General features: G+C 39.1%; 1 protein-coding gene across 1 annotated transcript in view; it reads left to right on the top strand.

Moving 5' to 3' along the window:
- Positions 1 to 23136, top strand: part of LOC119011406 (junctophilin-1-like) — a 44033-nt gene that overhangs the window by 4426 nt on the left and 16471 nt on the right. The window contains exons 2-3 of the mRNA XM_037084491.1: positions 10263 to 11022; positions 20769 to 20887. Of these exons, the coding sequence (XP_036940386.1) occupies positions 10263 to 11022; positions 20769 to 20887 (879 nt within the window). The remainder of the gene's footprint in view (positions 1 to 10262; positions 11023 to 20768; positions 20888 to 23136) is intronic.

Below are 23136 nucleotides of genomic sequence, written 5' to 3'. Positions count from 1 at the left end.
AGAGCGAGTTGGACACCAGCAGCATGTGAAAACGACGCATCGAGTAGCGATATATTTTCATGTCTGGCTCTGAACTGACCGGAGGTGGTTGTGGAAAAAGACTGTTTTGGTTAGTTTCTATCAAGTTTGAATGAACTGTGTTGTGCAATGGTGAAGCGATTAAGTTCATCTTAGTTCAGTAAAAGATCATTCAAAAGTTGTACTGTTGTATTGTATTATACTATCAGACTATTGCCTTTTGAGGTACAAATTGGTGTTACCAGACAGGGCGGGCTTGGACTATCTTTAGTAGACATCTCTGTAACGCAGTACACAGATTTGACCTAATGTCAATACTGTTACTGTTTCTACACACTCTGCTGGTAATGTTAGTACATTTTCTCTTTTTTCAATGTTAGTTCTTTAAATTAAAACATATTAGTGTGAATGAGCCTTACTATCTGCGTCCATGTTGTCTGTTTATTTACAGCAGCAGCTAGACAGTGGATTCCAAATTACAACATAGTACTCAAAGTACTCAAAACCACCTTTGTGTTACTTCCGGCAACAATAAGTGTCTCCAGGACACCATAATGATTCACACACACACACATGCACAAGCACACACGTAAACTGTGTTTACCAACAACAAGGTGTTTCTGAGGACCGAGTGTTTTGAGGATGCTCCTGTCCCAACATGATACTCTCACCTGTCAACCTTTTTACCTGTGGAGTGTTTCAAACAAGTGTTTTAGGAGCAGTCCGCAACTTCTTTTGTTGCTCCTGTCACAACTTGTTTGGAAATTGATGCTGACATCAAACTCGCAATAAGAATTTATTTACAAAAATTAATGAAGCTGTTGAGGTCAAACATAAAACATATTGTCATTGTCCCCTGTACAGTTGGGTGTCAACGGATCTTAAAGCAGGTGCAAATATTCACATTCTGTTTCACCATAGTATTACAGTGTTGTCCACTTTTCTGGAATCAGGGTTGGACTTGCTCTAGCTAACAGGTGCTAAATCTGATTCTGGTTGCAGCTGTTGAGCTTAGCAGCTTAAAAGGAAAGGAGCATGTGACTGTCATGAAAACTGTCATAAAAAGCAACTCTATAAAAAGTTAGATTATGAAATGGAAACTATAAAACTGGTAAGCAAAAGTTGAATCTCTTCTCTCTCTGTCTTCTGTTTTTGATTTATGTGTTTTGCAAAATGTTTTCATGTGAGTAACTAATTCTAAATTACTGGGTAACTTAATAATATTCAATCATTTAGAGCTCCATAGTTATTAACTTTTTTAATGTTTCTCTAATGTCAGCATAATGACTATAAATTAACTTCTTTCTGCAGAGAGTTTGTCAGTAAACCAAAATAATCTACTCAATGGCATGTGAACTGCTTTACCTCCAAGTATTGACTTGTATTCCTATTTTAAATAAATTTGCATAAACCGCCCGGCCAAAAAAAAAGGTCACCAGCTGGATTTAACTAAGCAAAGAGGTAAGAGCCTTCCACTGGATAATTACTGCAGTGATTAATATGTGTCAGCTGGCAACAAGTTATTTAACCCTAACTGATGAAATGAGTTGCTTCTCATTTCTTAATCAACCATGTCTGAAGACACATCCTGTGGAAAAGATTTGACTCGGTTTCCAAAGGGTCAAATTCACTTAAATGTTTGGTAAAATCAACAGTCGAACTCAGGACTGTGTTTAACAGTGAAAGTAAGAGCATTTCCACACACACAATGTGAAGAGAATTCAAAGGATTGGGACTAAACAGCTGTGGAGCCTTTAGTAAACCACTTATCACAGACGCTAATCAGAAATAAAGGCTTCAGTTTGTTAGGCAGCATAAAGATTGGACTCTGGAGTAATGGAAAAAGGTCATGTGGTCTGATTTACCCTGTTCCAGAGTGATGGGTGCATCAGGGTAAGAAGAGAGGTAGATGAAGTGGTAGCGGTGTTATGGTCTGGTTGTAGATTCAATTGGTCAGGTCTAGGTTCAGCAACATTATCTTCCCAAAACATGATGTCAGCTGACAACCTGAATCAACTAAATGAGCAGGTTTTTCCATCAATGGATTTTTTTCGACCCTTACGACACGGGCATATTCGAAGAAGACATTGCCACGATTCATCATGCTCAAACTGTGAAAGAGTGGTTCAGGGAGCATGAGACATCATTTTCACTCATGGATTGGCAGAGACACCACAGAGTCCAGACCTGAACCTTGGTGACAATCTTTGGGATGTGCTGGAGACAGCGGCCCGACTCTCCCACCATCAATACAATGAACCTGCCAATTCTGCAGTCAGTTTAATCATTTATTCATGCTTTGTCACATTTGCTTATGATTTGATATGTTTGTATTAATATGGTGCATTTAATGCATTTATATACTGCTTCTTCAGTCTCACCCACTACTTAAAGCACTTTGCAACAAAAGTCAGCATTGACCCAATCATACACTAGTGGGTCTACCATTTATGGTACCACCTGCTCATCAGTAGCAATAGCTGTTCATACACACATTTGTACACCAATGGAAGAGCTACTGGGAATTGATGGTTTAGTTTCTTGCCCAGTGTCTTGCTCAATTTGGGGTTCAGTTTCTTGGCTAAGGACACATGACATGTAGAGTGCCAAGGCCAGGAATCAAACCACCAACCCTCCAATTAGTTAATGACCTCCTGAAACACAACCACCCATGATCCAGAAATTATATATGACTTTTCTGTTTCAGGATTTTTCAAGTTTTGTATCCCCAGCTGGGCCAGAATTTAAAACCCACAAACCCCTAAATAACAGTAGGTTTTCATTTTTATGCACTGGTGAGTAAGTGTTTACCAGGGGTGTAAAAATTGTGAAGTCCAGCGTGGGATTTGTGAGATGCGGCATTGAAGACGTCAGCATAGCGTTACCAAGGAGAGAAAGGCAACATGTCCAACAACGCCGAACATCATCTCTGTAATCAAAAGTGGAAGAAATTTGGATGTTAAAAGGAGGACAGAAAGTTTCTCTGTAGAGCAGCGTTTAAGTACAGTGTAGCATCACAAATGTTAGTGTTCACCTGGTCAGGCGGCTTGGTGAAACCTGTGCAGACAACAAGGATGCTAGAAAAGCTAGCACTAGCAAGAACACACGCAGAGACACGCACTTTTTTCGGCCACAACGCTTCAGGTCAAAGGTAATCACAGCATCTGTAGCACGTTTTATTGCTTAGGACTTACAACCTGTCAGCTTTTGAACGTGTTGCCATCATTAGCTGTATTCTGAGTCTGCTGGTAGTACTGCACACTGTTACCTGTCATTGTCTACTGACGCTGCACAGTGCACACTGTTCATAATCATAACTGATTTTATACACTAATTATTACGAGGAAGCAGAGGATACAGACAGTCAGCTACAGTCAGTGCAGACAGATCCAGCTAATGGAGATCCAGACAACAGCACAGTTGTTCATCAGATCCAGGATGAGACAACAGGTGTGTTTTTACACACTGAGGTTTAAGCAGGTGAAGATAAAGATGTACATAGCAGTAAGAAAAGTAGTAAGTAAGTAAGTAAAGTAGTTTATTTCATAGCCTGTTTAGTTAGACAAACAATGTTGCTCTGCTAATGTGGCCCCTGTTGGACACAGTCTGGGGCAGTGTCAGACTAATGGTCTAATAAGGCACAGTCAAGAACAGGAGTGAATGAACTGTAAGTGTATTCTTCTCTGAACAGAGATGGTACCAGTGGTGCTCTGGTGGTTTTTATCACCCGCTCTAAAGCCTTCCTGTCCTGGGCCATGATGAACCATGTCAGTTTGTGACAGTTAGGTGTAATGTTTTTGTCAGAATGCTTTCTAGACTTAAGCGTCAAGATCGTTATCATCAGTCTACTTGTATAAGTATACTTGCATGAAATTCTTTCCTCTATAGAAATATACAAATAAAGGACAAGACTATAATAGCAATACAGTCAAGGTTAGCAATAATGGTATGTATAAAGGTCAATTTGGGGATGTAGCCAGGTCTCTTTTTTAAATGTTAAGCCTTATTTGATGCCAATTACATAAAAAGAGTAGTAGATTTGATATGTTTTTTCATGTTGTGTGTTTATACTAGGGTTGCATGGTATGGACCGTGTTCAACTGATAATTTCTGCCTCTCGCAACTGATAAAAAAAGTAATTACTTTTTTGTTGACATTTTTATATTTGAAAGGTTCCAAATGTGTAGTTTTTGTGCAACTGAGGGTAAATAAGGCTATTATGTAGCGAAAAAAGATCAATGATTTCGTATTCCAAAGCTCTAACCATCTAACTGTCATCACTTTTACCCTCGAAACAAAGAACAGTTCTGACCCTTCAAATGGTATTTTTTTTTCTTTCATGAAAAACATCAAATATACTTTGCTTTCATAGAGCATTTTGCTATTTTAGAATAAATGCTTTTACATAAATGAGACCTGCCAAAGTTGTTTCCCTTCCCAGATCCCATCTGATATGTCTGTGTAACCCCTAAATTCCATCAGATTCTTGTTTGGCCCATCTCCACTTCTCCACAGCAGCTCTAGTCTATGTTTGTACTTCCACTGGCTTCACTGTACATTGCAGCTCCAGCAGTCGGGACTCTTCCACAGCAGATGGACAGAGCTTCCATTTCTGCCAGGTGCTGGAGTACGGCACACCACTTCAGCCAATTTCAGCATGGAGCAGACAGGAAGACGGACAACAAAATAATACCATAACATCCAGTTAATTTAATTAAAACATTCCATGTTGACACTGGCACAAAAATTGCAAAAAGAGACAAACCCAAGCACTTCTTCTAATCCTTTGGTTGGGACCACTAACCTTTCGTCTGTTGGCTGTTGTTTATAAAGGATATGTATAAGTGCAGCCGCCCTTTATTCTTTAATTATCGCCAGAATTCCTCGGTCTCCCAGCTACAGCTGTCCGGCCAATGCAGACTAAGGAGTACAGGCAAAACCGTAGCAGAGCAAAATACATGCAAACTGTGGAATTCCAGTCTAAGGTAATGAAATAACTATGATTGAACAAACTCCAGATAAAGGGACCAATCCAGGAATGTTTTCTCATTTTCTTTAACATTGTAAGATATGGCATTTTTCATCATTTTCATTAATTTCTCAGGCAATAATACAAGGATGTTGATGAAAAACATCAGGTGTATTCAGGTTGCTGGTATATGTGAATAAGTACTATTTGATACAGATCCTAGATCTGGTAGCCTTACATCATGGTTAAACAGAAATGGGTGGTTTCAGTGTGAGAGAGGTGCCGTTCTAGTTTAACATGATTATAATTTTTATTATTTATTATTTTTATTTAGTTTTTCATTGAAATTGAATGAAATTCCCCAAATTTCCAAGTAGGGCTGGTAAGCAGGTCGTTATATATCATGTTTTATCATTATCCTCATATGAAAATATATATCATCATAGATATTGTATATGGTAACATTGTGATATGGCATGAGTGATTTAACTTGGGTTAGGAGTTATGTCTGAGGGGCGGGGCTCCAAACTAACTTTTTACCCTGGTTGAGCTGGTATGCCTTACTTTTGGGTGCCAAATAATTTCTTAACAAATTATGTAAATGACCGTAAAACCTAACTCACTAAATATTTATTGGACCGCTTTTAGCTATGATTTTGACACGCATTTGCCATGGCATCGTTATGATAAACTTATGCAGTGTCACAACATTTATTTCCATCCAGAGTTGCATTCATTTTTTGTAAAAAAATAAAAATAAAAATAACTCTCTTTCATAATTTGAACCCGATGAATTGTGGTACTGTCATCATGGAATATGGCTGTGCAAACAGGGAAGAAAAAATCTATTGATGCCAAAACTTGCTCATTCAGTATGTTCAGGTAGTCAGCTGACATCATGTTTTGGGCAGATAAAGTCACTGAACCTAGACCTGACCGACTAAATCTACTCTAGATCACAACAATGACCCCACAGTTTTGTACTTTAGGCACTAGGCGTGATGGGTCCATCACTTCATCTACCTCTGTTCTTACCCAGATGCACCTATCACTCTGGATCACGATCACTCAAGATTTTTCTCCGACCAAATTTCCTATTGGAAGATGAAGGTTCAACACTGTCCCTCCAGGTTTAAAATATTGCGTTCAGTCTTACCTACTTGCTTAATTAAATCCAGGTGATGATTTTTCTTTTTGGCTATGTAGTGTATTATACTCTCTGTTAAAACTACACACTATAGAACTGGCCACAGATTTGGCGCAGTATTAATTCAACAGTTTTAATGGAGGCTACTGTGCTTCCAAGAGCGAGAGAGAGGCAATGTCCAATTAGATGACAGAAAAGGAGCGTGCTGAGTACAGACAGAAGTTTAGATGTGACACAAACTTTCTAAGCCCTGTGTTACTTTACAGTTGACATGCTTACATTCTTGAAAACAACGTGACCGTATGTTAGGCTGGGCAGTGTAGTTGTATCCACCTCTCAGCTCTGTATCATACTTGAAGAGAAATTTAATCAGTCTCTGTTTGCCCTTGAAGTGTTGAGAGTAATACGGTTTGCATTTGAAGTGAAACTCTCACCAAAAGGCAACCTAGGCTTTATTTGCGAATGTATATGACTCAAACCTTTGTGTACAAGCATAATTACGACGAAAGAGGCACTTTTAAGATTTACCGTAGTTTTGTTTTCGGGCAAGCTAATTTTCAATGGAGAGCAGGGGCACTCGCTATTTTTAAAACACTAAGAAGGCTCGACCCATGAAACTTGTAGCTGCTCGTAGTATCACCAGGGTCTCTACACATGAACACGAGCATTGAGAACATTGTTTGTGTACACAGAGTTTGCTAAAAACGAGAGTTTTTGAACAACTCACAATAGCTGCTGCATCTCCGGCATGCCGCGGTCATGGCAGACAAGAAGTGTCGATCCCTGTTTCACTTAAAAAAATAAGGCTAAGTAAAACTTTGTGTTATTTCTTTTTGCAACTTTGTTACTGTTGTTGTTTTTTACTTTCAATTTGTGGAAAGGAGTCCAGTAAGAAGGTCACACACAGCTGCATTAGAAGGGAGAAGCTCACACATGGTTCATGCACACTTATAAAGTCTGAAGAGACTCATGAGAAGCCAGTCAGTTGAGTTTGTGGCAAAATCTTTGACAGTGCTTACACATTGTTCGTGTCTTTTACTGCATTAGTGCAGTGGCATTCATACTTGGCCAGAAAGTAGAACTGGAGTGACTTTCATTACAAGATGATGACTAGTTAAAACATTTCATATTGGGTTGTTTTGCCTTTTGTGACTTCAGATCAAATAAAAATATGAAGAGGTTTTCTCAAAAAATCTCACCTCTGTTGATCATATCCAGGCACCATCTCTTTTCCTTGATCTGTCTTCCCATGGCCAACTATGGCAAAATATAAAAAGTATTAAGGTGGGCTTGACAGATTTTTGGGAACATGTGCAACCAAAATAGTTGCAGCCTGGAGATGATACAGTGGCTTAGTTCTTACAAGACCTTTTTCCTTTTTTTAGATCGTAGACAAAAAACAAAAAAAGTAATTTCTTAGGCTTAAGTTCTATTTATTTTCCAATATTTTTTTGTGTGTGAGTTTTTGGATAATGTTTGGAGTTTCAAGCTTTTTAGATGAATATTCAAACAAAAGAAAGAGGTCTTAGATATAAATTACTTTGCAAGGGGCCTTAATATGACAATGCTGTTAACCAATCGGCTAAATGAGAATTTTTATCCAAACCCAAGCTCTCATAAATAATCAGTTAAGTTACTTCAGTCTACCTAAATCTTGATTTAGTTGGGGTTAGAAAGAAAGCCCTGCTAAATCAAGGAACCTAATCAGTCACATTTGCACAGGAATAACAAGTTTTTCCAGGGGCTGCTCCAGTGTCTTCGGTCTACCACTGTGAAGAAGGCTTATTCCTCATAGAAAGATAACTGCTTGGATCTATATTTGGCCAGCCAACAGACTTCCCAGTGTCTCAAGTTACTTCCATCTTTTAAAATAGCACATTCTTACATTCTTCAGCTGTAGCCATCAGTGCAGGAGCCTGAGCTCTCCTAACTAGGCCAGAAAAGCTAACTGTTTTATCACCTAATGACCTTTTATCACCTAACTTACTGGTACTGGTTTCAGAATCACAACTGGTTTATGTCCATGTCCATCAAAATACAGTACATGTACAAATGTTCCCGCTGTTTTTGTCCTGTTAGTAAGTGATTGAGTTCCAAAGATTGGTGAATTTCATACAGGTACATGATGATAATACAGTGTCAATGGCCACTTTTGTATCATTTCACAGCAACAATATATGATCACCTTTACTGTTATTCTTATTATTAACAGCAATTAATTCAGGGCCAAAGCATCAAATCAGTGTTTGGTAGTTTTGATCTCACATGCTCTGTAGAATGTAAGCCCAACATTCCCTCTCCTTTTAGCTGTGGGTTAGACTCCATCAACTCCTGAGAAATATATATGGCATTAGCTGCTAAATTCTCCACTACATTCACCAGCTAGTTGTTAACTTTTGTCTGTCTGCCATTTGGTCCTGGGCACATAGTATACAGGGAATGCACTAGAGCCTTTTCACCAAGAACAGCAGTGAAACTAAACCAATGAGATAAAAGTGACTATAAACCTCTGTAAAAAATGAAGTCAAATGATAATGGTGGGACATAGTAAACGTTTTAGGTAACTACCAGTTTACATGTAATCGTGCAACTGATAGATTTGGTTGCTTGGTAATATTGATAATGCTGAGCCATCAACAAGTAACTCTGAAATACCACTCTCATATAAACACACACAATATAGCGGCACAAACATAGCTCAGTGCAAAAAAGCCTACCCAGTACTACAGGTACTCCAGATGTGTGCTTTATGATAACATTAGCCACAACAGGAGTGTGTTTATGTCGCAGCAGTGCTTTTATTGGCCTCAGAGGCTGTGCACCTTGTGGTTCTGAGTTATCAAGCTGCTAAAGAGCAGGCTCAGTGGCTGTGTGCTGTGATCGAGCATATCATTGTTATCACCGACCAGATCATCATGTGTCACTTGCATGTAAGTAAACACACCTCACATTATCATGATGAGCATAGACCACAACCGTGGCTATTGTTAATATGCATCACTGTCAAGATAGTAAGTTAATCTGATAAATTTTGGCTCCACTCTCTTTGTCATTTTTGTGCCACTAGCGCTCATCAGGTTTGCAATCTATTCGCCTAGCTCTGTGGAAGACTGTGGTCATACACAATGAGTCCAGTCTTTTCATACAAGCCAAATAAGACAGTTGGATGGGCTTATTAGAGGCCTGCAACGGCCATAGTTACTGTTTTTCTTTTATTTGTCAGAGCATTCAATATATTGATTGCTGTGAGTATGTTAAGATATTTTCTACAAATATCCCAAAAAAATGCTTCTAGACTAAGTGCCCAACCTCAGCTTTTAGATGACATCACTCTTTAAATCACCCAGAAGTTATAATAAAAAGTAACATACATCAACACTGGAATTAGACTTGAAAGTTTGAAAAAGGTCTCACACTTTATGCAAATCTATCTAGATGACGCTTCAGCCCTCGGGCCCTCCTCATGATCCACATTCATAGAAGCACACAGGCATGTGTATGTTATATAGGCCACACTTAAAACGGTGCAGTGGTGATAAGTTATGTTCATGTTTCATCATCAACAACAATATTTAATCTTTCATCTATTTTTATTGAGTATGTCAAAAAGGATTGGGAAACGATCACATTGTCTTTTATATGTATTTTACACAGTGTCACACCTTTATTGGAATGTGAGTTGTACAATATGGATGAAATAAATGTCTTTCTAGTCGCCTTAATATCTTGTTGCCTATTATTCACTTATCTAGCTCTGAGCACAGAAAACCATCCAACTTCAAAAGATGCTTCTATTCAGACTTCTGTAATCGATCAGTAATTATGTTATTGCATCATTCTTTGCATTTCTTTTGTCATTTTTGCTTATCTTCCTCTCCATGAGCCCTTTTTAAACACTGTGGTCTATCATCAATTGTGCAAGTGATTAGGGGCATGGCCAACTTCTTTGTACTAGTTAAACATGATATGACTTTGCTACTTAAACAACATGGGAACTGGGCATGATATTGGCAACGTAATTGCTTTTAAAAAACAAGCTATGACACTTGTGGCAGTAAGATATGGACCTATATGAGTGTCTTTTACAGTTTAGTCTCTGTCTAACCTCCTCCCTTCTCTTTGCTGTAGGTACATACCAGGGTCAGTGGACTGGTGGGATGCGCCATGGCTACGGCGTACGTCAAAGTGTTCCATATGGTATGGCCTCTGTCATCCGTTCACCTCTACGAACCTCAATGGCTTCCCTCCGCAGTGAGCAGAGTAATGGTACAGTATTGCGTGACAGCCTGTCTGACAGCCCTGCTGGCACACGTGGTGGCTTCGTACTCAATTTCCATTCAGACGGAGAAGGTTCGGAGAAAAAGAAGGGTCTTTTTCGCCGTGGCTCTCTCTTCGGTAGCCTTCAACGACTGCGCAAATCGGATTCACGGTCCTCCATTTCCAGTAAACGCAGCTCAGCACACAGTGACACCACCATGAGCCGCATCAGTTCAAGCGATGCCAACTCCACAATCAGCTTTGGAGATGGAGACCCAGGCGATGACTACCTGCCTCTGGAGGACAATGTGGATGCCACCACCACCGAGTCCTACATGGGCGAGTGGAAGAATGACAAGCGCAGTGGTTTTGGTGTCTCTGAGCGCTCCAATGGCATGAAATACGAAGGTGAGTGGTTGAATAACAAGCGCCATGGCTATGGCTGCACTATCTTTCCTGATGGTACCAAGGAAGAGGGGAAGTACAAGAACAACACGCTGGCCCGGAGCATCAGGAAGCAGCTGATTCCTCTGAAGAACACCAAGACCAAACAGAAGGTGGATCGAGCCATTGAGGGAGCAGTGAGAGCAGCAGCCATCGCCAGAACCAAAGTGGAGATTGCCATCTCCAGGTAAAATATTGTGTGTAAGATAATCTCAGAAATCACTGTATTTTTTCATAGCATTAACAAAACGTTTTGGCCTGTTCCGTGCATTTTTAAAATAACGTGCTAAAGAGAGCTGACAGAAAGTGAGGGCCAAGATAATGGGTGCAAGATCCCAGACTGGACTTTAACTTGAGATGTCGAAATTAGGTGGTTAGCATCTATAGCCCACGTGTTGGCCTTCATTTTTATTAGTGCTTAGAATATTGTACTCACCAAGTTAAATGTACACTCAGAATGGAGCTCCATCGATGAAAAGAATGATCAGACAATCAGACAGATTTGAAACAACCCCAGAGGTTAACCGGACTTATTTGGAAGATAAAACAAAGGGGAAATAATTCAGAAACATCCATCTCAGTGTGGGTCAACCAATATGGTTTTGTCATCGCTGTTGCTCGGGTCGGCGTGCTGCAGCTTCATTTTTAAAGCATTAAATTGGTGAAACATGAGTTGACAGGAAAATAATGTGTTCAGTTACTTTAGCACTTACCACTAGGGGTGGGAATCACAGGGTCCTTCACAATACAATATGATGCAATAAGATGTGCATTACATAGTCCACAATACCAACTATATCATGATACAGCGTTTCTGCTATAATAATAATGAAAACAAGTGAATGTAAAAAAAAATTAAAAATACACATTTCTTTATAAAAGGCACATTTAAAAATATATATTTTAATGCTTTACAAGCATGACCAGCTTGTTAATGTAAATCTGTACACAGTTTCTTTTTAGAAGCTTAACAAGCTTGTTTTGTGTATTTCTGGACACATTAATGTTTATTAACTTGTTTTATATAAACCTGAGCACTTTTTAATTCATCCTTACATATGCATGTTCTTCAGGAGCAGCAACTGATCAGCATGCTGAGAGGTGAGTGCACTTCTCTGAGCAGTGATTGAGTCTCGTGCATCCCTCTTATTTGTAGCACACAGGAGTGCTTTACCCACTTGTTATCATTAAGATCGGCAGAGATTGTCACGGAGGACTCCGTGGCCCCTGAAGTCCACCTATAGCAGGTGAACACATTTTTCTCTGCAGACTGGAGCGTATCTTCCACCTTTCCTCACATCGCATCTTGGTCAAGCATTTTCTGCTTGGTATTTCATACCTTGCTTCCAGTGGTTTTTGGCAAAAAGCTTTAGTTTGGGCCACACTGTACAGGAGGAGGTCCTTTCAACTAAACCCAGTGATGGACTTCTTAACACTAGCAGCGTTTGGGGACGAGAAAGGAAGCTTTGCTTTAAACATTGCATTCATCACCGTAGGTTGACTTACAGTGGTAGCATTTGCCACTTTCTCAATGATGTGATCAGTTTGCCAGCATTGGAAATGGCTTTGTATGTTCGCAGTGTGTGTGTTTTTTTTTTTGTCCTGTAAAACTTGGCTAGGGCGTCTGTTAATGTCTTAACATTGATGTCCATCATTATCCCTGAGCTGTAAACTTCCAGTGGTAAAAAATAGTACAGTTTGAGTCCTGGTTATGGTGAGTGCTATGAAGATTAGTCTACTATTGAACAGAAATACTATTTTTATTATTTGTTTCAAGAGATGAGTTATCTAAGTGACTATTTTAATCCTCTAGCTAAATATCAAGCCAAATATCCAACATGCTAGTTAACGTCAAGGACTGCAGTGGAAGACGACGGTAAAATATTTCCTTTCTCTAACACTGGATTTATTTATGCCAACGGTTTTACTTGAAATCAGATTTTTTGTGAAGATACAATAACAAACTAGATGTTTCTGAAACTCTTCAACTCACCGCAACAGTCAGTCATAGGCGACATTTATGTCATTTTGTAACTAATTCATGGTTACTTCAGAGCGGCACACAGACCCACCATCTGTCACCGTGTGTGTGTGTGTGCATGCAAGTGGAGGAGCCTCCGAGGGTGTGAAGCGCACTGCTCCAGGTTCAGAGCAGCTTCATTTTTTTTTTCACTAATACAGCCCTGAATTAGCATTACTGAAGTCATTAAAAGTAATGCAAACAAAAGAGACGGACTGAAACATTGGTATGCGTTGGAAAGGTGGAAATATGTTTTCACATTCCATATTTAGGCGATGGCGGGGCAAATTAGACTATGGCGGGCCACCACAGTCACGTCAATGTTTAGGAAACACTGCAATCAATCAGTCTATCTATGATGTCAGTGGTATGTGAGTCAAAGTGGCATTTACTGTTCAGTGTTGTTCCAGTGGATTAGAAGCCATCTCCCTGCTCTACCGTATCACCACTGATGGAAAGGGGTTGAGGAGCATTTAGTCTGTGTTGGTTGTGCCAGTGACCCGCTCCTGTTTGTCTTTTACTGTGAAATACAGTTCCTCTGCTCTGTCTCCCCAAAGCCTCAAGTTTATGGTCACAATTTTCCAGGGCTGTCCTTAAACAATAGTCTGGTGTCCATGTGAACGTGGACATTTTTGCTTGTTGTAACAAGTCCTGTTCATACTGGCCATTACAAGATTACTTCCCAAAGTAACTCCAATGTTGGTTGTAGTGGACAAAAATCTATTGTACTCACTCTGTAAAAAAAAAAAGTTAAGTTGATCTGAGGTTGAAATGAGGTTTCGACAGTCTTAGTTAGATGAAGCAGGTTGGAATCATCCAAAGTTAGTAATTTCAAAGAACAATCTCTCTTTGGGTTTGCTTCTCCTTTACTTTAGCCCAGCAACTATCCAAATTAACACAAAGAGGAAATTTATCAACATGGTTTCACATTAATAACTATGAAAAATGGGACGTTGACTTTTTTTATTCTAACTAATTCTAATAAAATACAAAGATGATTAGTACATAGTTCATAATGTACAGAAGTAATGTATGTATGTATGAGTGTATGACACGTAGTAAGCCCAAATTAAACAAGTCAACATTACAGAAACCCTTACTAAATTTAACTCTAAATTTCCATATCTTTATCTCTTTTTACCTAATGGGTAGTCCTGGCTTTTTACAGCTTTGGTTTATTTTCATAGGACTGGCAATCATTCCTATTAGTTACACTCACACTAAGCTAACCAAGTGAGCTGTTGAGATCGTGAAACAGCCATTAGGGCAGGAAACAGAAGCAGACGATCAGACTGATGGGAAACAAGTGTGTCCAGATTAGAACAAGTTAGTTAGGCCCACTCTGTATCAGCTATGAGATTCTGCTGTTATGTAATTTTTTTCTCAGATTTGGCTCTGATTCAGACTCGCCTCTCTGTTGGTAGTCACCACTTTTTATTCTTGCTCAGTGTACTGCACCAGCTCCTGATTGGTTGCACAGCAACAGCGACTGATAACCTATTACCACTGTAGGCTACTGTGCCACAGATGTGCAAAAGAGAAGCCATTTGGAACGTGGTGCTGCTCCTGTTGGTGGGGGGAGTTGTTTTGAGGCTAATGCAGGAGATACTGCTGAAGTAACAATAAATATCACAATCTCATGATCTGTTTCTGTGATGACAGGCAAGCCCAGTTTCCCAATCAGAGTACTAAAAATGCCTGAAGTCACAGAGAACAATGAGAGAGGGGCAGCATGCAGTATAGGGCCATGGGTTACCCTGTTATATGCAGCGTTCACTGTACCAGGTGAGCTAAAGTATTAGAACACCCCTAAGTGAGCGCCTTCAGGGAAGTCTGAAATGGGACTACTAACTGAGACAAATTTGTGTACAAATTTGACTTCGATTAGTTTTAGTTATTCTTAGTTTCTAAGATTAAACATACAAAAGTTTGATGTTGAAACTTGCAGCTTGCAGTGAACAAACATGGAGAATAGACTTTTCAGTGATGAAGGAGAACTTTTACAATGAGATATAATTGCAGAATCATGTATTTGGGATTGATTCCTTTCTTTTGAGGAAGAGGTAGTAGATTTAATTTTAATGATTTTAAGAAAACAGAACTTTATTTTGTGAAACACAGACATTATTAATCAAAGTACAGTGTTTAATATACATCTTAAAACATGTCTGGAACTGTAAGAAATGCTGTTCTTAAAAGCTTTCTTTTGCAGCATTTAATGAAACGAATGTTTCAATTCTGTTTTATTTCAACACTAAGATTGTCATTTTTAATGCAAATGTACATTGGTCCACATTTCAGTTTTAAGTCTCCATGATTATTACCAAACAATATTTGGTAGTGGGTGTTATATGGTGTTAGGGCATACATCAATACATTCATTTTGTTTTGCTTTTATTAAATCAATACTTAGTTGGAAGACAGACACTTCAGTTATCAACTGTCAATCAGACAAGATTGGATGTCGGGCATCTACTCTTTAGCGGGGCCTGCAGCACAGTTGCAGCACAGAGTAGCACTAGTCACATTTCACTTATAAGTGCTGCCAGTATAAAGAAGGCCATTGCTGGGTTTAGTTGAAAAGACCTCCCCCCATACAGTGTGGCCCAAAATAAAGGTGAAGGTAAAAAACACTGGATCCAAGGTATGAAATACCAAGTAGAAAATACTTCACCGAAAAAATATTAGACTATAACTATTCTAGCTCTCCATGATGAGACGTGAGGAAAGGTGGAAGATACACTTCAGTCTGCAGAGAGAAATGTGCTCACCTGCTATAGCTGGACTTCAGGGGCCACAGTGTCCTCCGTGACAATCTCTGCCCATTTTATTAATAACAAGTGGGTAAAGCTCTCCTGTGTGCTGCAAATAAGAGGGGTGCACGAGACTCAATCACTGCTCAGAGAAGTGCACTCACTGATCAGTTGCTGCTCCTGAAGAACATGCATATTTGAGGATGAACTGAAATGTGCTCAGGTTTGTATAAAACAAGTTGATAAGCATTAATGTGTCCAGATATACACAAAACAAGCTTGTCATGCTTTAAGTTGAAGCATTAAAATGTGTGATGGTTAACATAAAGACAAATAGGTTATGCTCGCAAAGCACTAAAATTTGTGTTGTTATATGTGCCTTTGTTAAAGAAATGTGTATTTTTTACATTAATTTGTTTTCATAGTTGTATATATCTAATATACAAACTGAAAAACCTGTTCTGATGCAGAACTGTGCTGTTTTTATAACAGTTTGGACTTTTGCCTTTGTCTAACTTAAGAATACAAAATGATCGTCCAGATATCGTGATATATCGTTTTATGATTGTCTTTCACTGTATTGATTATCACAGAAACGCTGTATTGTGATATTATTGGTATTGTGGGCCATGTATCGCGTATTGTATCATGAGGTACCCTGTGATCCCCACCCTTTAACATTCAAATGTTGTTGACGAAAAAAGAAGTAACTGAAATGTACTTTAAAAAATATAAATGGGGTAATATAGTCATTTGTTTTGTTTTGTTTTGCTCAATGCAACGTTTTCAGTCCAGTGTCTCCTCGTGCTGTACGTGCTATATTTTGACTGAACCGGAAGCATACGATAAACACAGTTATTTTCATTAGTTACAGTTTGTTGGTATTCCTGTTTTTCAAAAGGCAAGTCTGTCATTTAATTGGGCAACCAAAAAAATGGTTTCAAAACATATAATTGTCTCATTGTTGATAATATTTGTTCTATTTGTGGATGTATCACTTGAAGGTGCAGTGTGTATGATTAGTGGCATCTATCATCTAGGTGGACGATACTGCAAATTTTGGTATCAATCTGATGCCAAGTAATTACAGGGCCAGTATTGCCAATACCGATACTGATACCGATAATGTTTACTGAAAATTCCCGATCATTGAATGATTTTATACTTTTGCCTTTAATTGGCTGATCATGATTATGATAATGATAAAACACAGGACAAAGATTTTAGCCAAATAAGAAAACAAATTTTAACATAATTAAATCTTTATCCTGTATGCATGTAGCTTAAATAGGAATACTAATGTTCCTTCAACAGATACAAAAGGGTTATTATATTCTGCCATATTCATACTTCAGAGTGAGCCTGAGTGAGCGGAGTGAGAGGTGGAGAGGAGCACTGCGCATAAGGACTGAGTTAGACGCTGCAATCACACAAACTCTGTGAACAAATACAAGTGATTTGCTGAACTTCTAGAAGAGAAACTACAAAACAAAATATTGATCTCATCATGCTAGTCCGATACCAATACTCACCTTGGTATCGAAACTATCGATATTTGGATCAGTCCGCCCACCCCTATCATCTATTGCTGAAGGTTTTAGATTGTCACAAACTGAACACCCTCATCTCACCCTTCCCTATGGTGCCGCTAAACTTGCAAAAAACATGAAATTGCCTTGGTCAAGCCATTGTTTGGTTTGTCGGTTCCGGGCTGCTGTACGAACATGTTGTTGGACATGGACACCGTGAAAGAGGAGCTGCTCCCTCTGTAGGTGTAAAAGGCACAGGCTCATTCCAAGGTCAAATTAGTTAAATGTGATTATACATCAATAAAAACTCAATTTTGAATATTACATTCTATTCCTGCCAATATTATATTTAGGGATGGGTATGTTTAGAGATTTAAAAATGCTAGGCTAAAGTAACCCCTTAGCTGCAAACTAGCTAACATTAGTCTCAGTAATCATAACGTTAGGCTGTGATGTTAGATGAAACTTGTTAAGAGAAGGCATATGTTCTATTTTATGTATTTTATGAGTCAGAGCCAGACAGTTCAGTTGCAGTCAGACACAAGCCAAGATCTGGTTAATGTGACAGCAGTCAGTGCCAGTGAGACAGAACAAGAGCGGGAGAACGCAGCCACTTCCGCCTTACCCTACAGATAGGGGACATTTTGATGAAGATATTTTGGATCCTGTAAATGCATCACAACCACAGGGTGTTGTAAATCTTGTTCTTGTCCTTTCCAAAGAAATCAACATAGTTCAAGTTTTTCAGGAGTTCCTGTCATAAAAATTGTGGATTGGATTGTGTGTACTGTGAGCGCTGCTAGCAATTTGGAGGCCACAATTCACCCTATCAAAACAGTGTATTGGTGAAAAGAGATTGGGGGCTTTTGCCTGAAAAAAACAACTACAAGAATCCTCTCAGATACATGTTGGAACTGCGTGGTGTATGAACTGTGGAAACTCCTTGCACGTAGCGTAGAGCTATTTTGGAGTGCACTGTAAATGTGACGCTAACACTGGCTTTTTGCAATCTTAACTGGCAAGCTTTGACTCTGTGCTGCAAGAGCTGGTCAGACAGCCGGAGAAGGCATTCAAATACCTCGGTCCCTCTACCCAAAATGGCAAGTTCAGCAAGACATTACAGCTGAACTAAACCAAGCACTGTTCTGTTCCATTTTCTTTCCACTTAATCAACCATCCGTGAGGGTCACAGGATGTTGCCGCTTTTTTCCCCCCTAAGGGGTTGCGGGGCTTACTGGGGCCAGATCCAGTTTACTCAATGGGCGTAGGCTAGGGTACACCCTGGATGAGTTGCCAGCTCATCGCAGGACCCTTAGTGATGACACAAGGTGCCAACTACCAACATCAGGAGCTGCTTTGGGGTTCAGTATCGTGCTCAAGGATACTTCGACATGTAGCTCAGTCCCGCCCCAGGGAGGAGCTGGGATTTGAACCACATCTGATCAAAAGTTCACCAGCTCTACCCACTGAGCTACAGCCGCCCCTAAACCAAGCACCCTGTTTCTAAAATGCTCCAAGCCACAAACATTGACACACAGAAGGCAGTGGCATTGCAGGAGATCACATGCAGAGCTGTCTGAGTACTGTGGTGCTTCTGACCAGTAAAATTTGACAGCACATGCGCTCGCAGAGAAATGGAGATCTCAGACCTTTGAAAACATGAGTCATCATTATGATTGGCTGTATGAATAGAGCAAATATCCAACTCAGAAAGCTTTTTCAGAGTAAACATTTTGAGCGCTTATCCAGACATAACAATCAACCAGCTCTCCCAGACTGCATGCGAGCAACCTCAAACGTGTTTGAGGCCCTGCACCCCGGTGGTATTCATGTCAGTTCTTCTTTGTGAGTTCTTCAGCTCACAGGTGATGGATGAGTTTTATGAAAAAGCGAAACATTGGTCAGACCACCACAACACATAGGAATTACATTTCCTGCACAACTGCTATCATTCAGAGATTGCTCAGTGGCCTTCAGTCTCCCAACTTGCTAAGATGTTGATTGTCGATCATCACTCCATAACATGCTCCTTTGTGCACTGCCCTGTTGTTATTTTTGACACAAACTGTGACAGTGGCAATAGCAATAGACAGACCTTCCACTTAAAAATATATATAAAGGTTCAGGCTTGTGCCACTAGTCCTGATATTTTGACAAGACCAAGTAAAGAGGGAGTGAAGGAGAGAGTGGGAAAATAGTGAGAAAACAGAGAGGGCTGGAGAGAGAAAGATTCAAGCAAGTAGGCACATTCTTGGGCAGTTTGTTATTACCAGTTTTTTATTACCTCCATCACTCTCCTTCTTGGTCAAATGTGTGTGTGTGTGTGTGCTTATCTATATATATATATATATATATATATATATATATATATATATATATATATATGTATATATATATATATATATATATATGTATAGATATATGTATATATATGTATATGTATATATATATATATATATATATATATATATAGCTTGGGTCTTGAGGCGTTGTAACACTTTCTCACCCACTCTGTTCTGACACCTGGCTTGGCAATTCACGAGAAGCTCTGACTGTAACAAATCTGTTATCTCTGCCCTACACAAAAATAGGAGTTTGAAAAGTCTCCTCTGTGCCCAGTGGGAATGCCCTTGGTGTCATGTGTACCAAGCACCTATGCTATTCCCATAGCCAGGAGGGACATAGACAGGGTTGCCACTTTTTTGCATAACCCTAGCATGTTAAAAGCCAGTAATGGATGAAATAAAATCAAAATATGGTCCTGGTTGGGATCAGATCTCAAATTTGACTACACTTGCCAGGGTCAGGACTAAAACTCTTCTACTGCTACAATACTACTCTCTACACTACACTTCACTCTTCTTTCACTTCACACTTCACTTTCTGTGGGTGGATAAAACTGCACCATGAAATGATTAAATGAGGCCTTTTGACCCTTCCTGACACATCTGTTATTTTTTAGTCATCTTATATCTAATCTTATATGAACTTATATGACATATTCTCCTCACTGTGATTTCACAAATAGAAAAAAAGTAATTGTTGTAGCACCAGATGCCACAAACCAGCAGTTTCATTCAAGGTGGGTGAGGAGCACTGGAAGCCAAAAAAATGTAAATATTTGTTGGTGAAACTGAATAACCTTCAGCACAACACATGTCAGAACAAATTTGTCACAAAATAAGAGAATTACCCACCCTCTGTTTCAATTATGATTAACAGAGTTGTCTAGTTTAAATGCAAATTTTAAAAATTATGTGAAATAATAATCCAAAAGAGTGTTTCTTTTTATACATTTTCCAATGTCCAATTATTGGGCCTAAGTCATTTGATTATTTGTCTTTAGAAAATGCTAAGAAGTGAAACTTATCAGGAGGTTGTTACAGACAGGTAGTGAGGGTGTCCACGGAGTGACAGCCAGGGATAAGACTGGATGTCACTACTCAGCCGATAGTCAAACAGACAGCTCTTTGAATTAAGGAATACTGAAGCACTTTAGTGAGATTCATAATTTTACAGAATTTCAAAAAGCTTTTTTTAAGTCAATATCAAATTAACTGTAGGTAGCAAAAAGGGACCAACTACACTTAGTTTCTAAACTTATTCTATGTATTACTGTGTGTTTCTGCAGGACGTCCCATGCCCGGGCCAAAGCAGAGGCGGCAGACCAGGCTGCGCACTCAGCAAGTCAGGATTCAGATATTGCCAGAGCTGTGGCCAGAGAGCTCTCCCCAGCTTTCCATCAGCCAGGTACTACAGCATCTGTATGTGTATTTGTGTGTGTCTATACATATATATAGATGAAAGCATTGACACCTGTATTTTTTCATGTGAACAATGCAACATGTTCCCGCAAAATCTGAATGTTGGAAAATGCTTGGAAAATACCAACGTGGGGCACTTAACTGCTAACTGCCACTAATGTAGCCTCCATTAGCTAGTAGTTTAATTGGCCATGTAAATAACTGTAACCCATGAAGCCAAGAGCCAAGCCTGGCAAGAAAACCACCTTGGTCAACCAAATTTAATTGAAGTTATTGATGGATTCATGTGGAAGTGGAAGTCCAAGAGTATTTGTTTTTGGGGTTTTGGTGGATATTAATTCCAGGTTTTGTACAAGGAAACGTGTGTGATGTTATACTGTGTTGAAAGACAGACACATTAAAAATAATTACTGTTTTTCCTGTTAACATTGTCACTATTGCCTTCAGCACATTCTTTTAACAGGTAGCTGGCTTCCTCTGAAAGGCTGATTATTACTGTTATATCACTCTTCCTTGTGCCACCAGAATATATATGTAATAAGAGTGCCCTGACCAGGATTTTTGACCACCAAATGCTGGTAAAGCAAATAAGATCAAGATGACATAAAGATATCAATAACATAAGTGTAAATAATAATAAATGCTATCAGTTAAGAAAAAACATATGAAAAAAGTGATTATAAGAGATTTAGAGAAGGACATTGAGTTTGCCTTCCTGAAAAAATGGTTCCAAAATCTTGACTCATCACTAAAGATGATCAGGCATTGACTGTCCAGGCTCCCCAAGCAGTACAACTCCCTGCCTGGGGAGCCTGGACGGTCAAAGCCGTATCATCATTAGTGATCAGTCAAGATTTTGGAACCATTTTTTCACAAAAGCCAGAACATTCAAGGCTTTAAAAACAAGCAGTAAAGTTGTTACTTTGACCTTAAACATCTTGCCATCGTGTGTACTGAAAAGAGATGCTCACAAGTCATTTTTTGCAAGTCCAAATCAGGTCTCAAGTCTTAGAGTTAGAGTCCAAGTCTGGTTTCAAGTCTTTGGTCTCAAGTCCAAGTCAAGTCTCAAGTCTCTACTGGTTTGAATGAGCGTTGTGTCATCTGCTGCTTAGAACACTGCATAGTCAAATCTGAGGAATGTAAAGTATGTACTGTGTTATCACCAGTGTTGCAAAAGTTACCTTGAAAAAGTAATCTGATTATTTATCACTCTTTTAAAAAGTAACTTAGTTACTTTACTGATTACTTGATTTTAAAACTAACTAAGTCAGACTACAAGCTAATTTATTAGTTACATTCAGCAGCTGCTGACAACACCCCTGCCGTCTCAACATAAAGATGACAACCGGTTTCGCCAATACTCATTTTATTGGAAGTGCATTTTCAATGGTAACGCCATGCACAGCATTGATCTTGTTTATTATGGCACCTCATAAGGGCAAGTCAACCGTGCTTACCTGTAGTGTTTCCTCAACAACATACCGCCAGACCAACTTCTTCAACTCTCCCCCACTTATTTGTTTTACACCGAAGTCCAGCTTTGTTGTTTGGGTGGTGGGGGACCTTCTGCAGAAATCGAGGCCGTGGCTTTGCTTGCCGCCCTCTGCTTAACACCACCTGGTGGGACTTGCTCTGTAAATTTAACTGTGCTGCCACTCCAAATGTACAACAAACCTTAATATTCTCATCTTTAGCAAACACAAACTCAAAATAATGACTGTATTTCTGGTTAGAAAACACCCATCTCTCTTCTCCCTCTATTGTTGTTTATGTTTATGTCGCTGCGTGGTGTTACACATGAGTTGTCCTCATGCTGAAAACGTGACCTGTCGCATACGTGACATCACTCCCCGAGATGCAAGAAGAAAGCAAAAATATACATTTTTACTAAGGAAAACAAGAAAAATAATAGTAACGCACAGTGACTTGAATAAGTAACTTTAATCTGATTACTGGTTTGGAAATATTAACATGTTAGATTACTCGTTACAGAAAAAAAGTGGTCAGATTAGATCACTGATTATCACCACTCCTTATCTATGAGCATAGAGTATTATCAGCACTGATTGGTTGTTTGGTATATGATCACTTTAAACAGGCTAAAAAATGAATTACTTATTGTGTTTTGCTTTGGAATATAAATACAAGGATAGGAGTACCCAAATGAAAAACATTATTGTTGTCATATTATCTGAAATATACTGCAAGTCCATGATATCATAAAATTTAACTGTT

This window comes from Acanthopagrus latus, chromosome 21 (genome assembly GCF_904848185.1).
Source record: "Acanthopagrus latus isolate v.2019 chromosome 21, fAcaLat1.1, whole genome shotgun sequence".
NCBI lineage: Eukaryota > Metazoa > Chordata > Actinopteri > Spariformes > Sparidae > Acanthopagrus > Acanthopagrus latus.
Note: the sequence above shows the minus strand (reverse complement) of the source record. Positions and strands in the feature narration are given on the sequence as shown.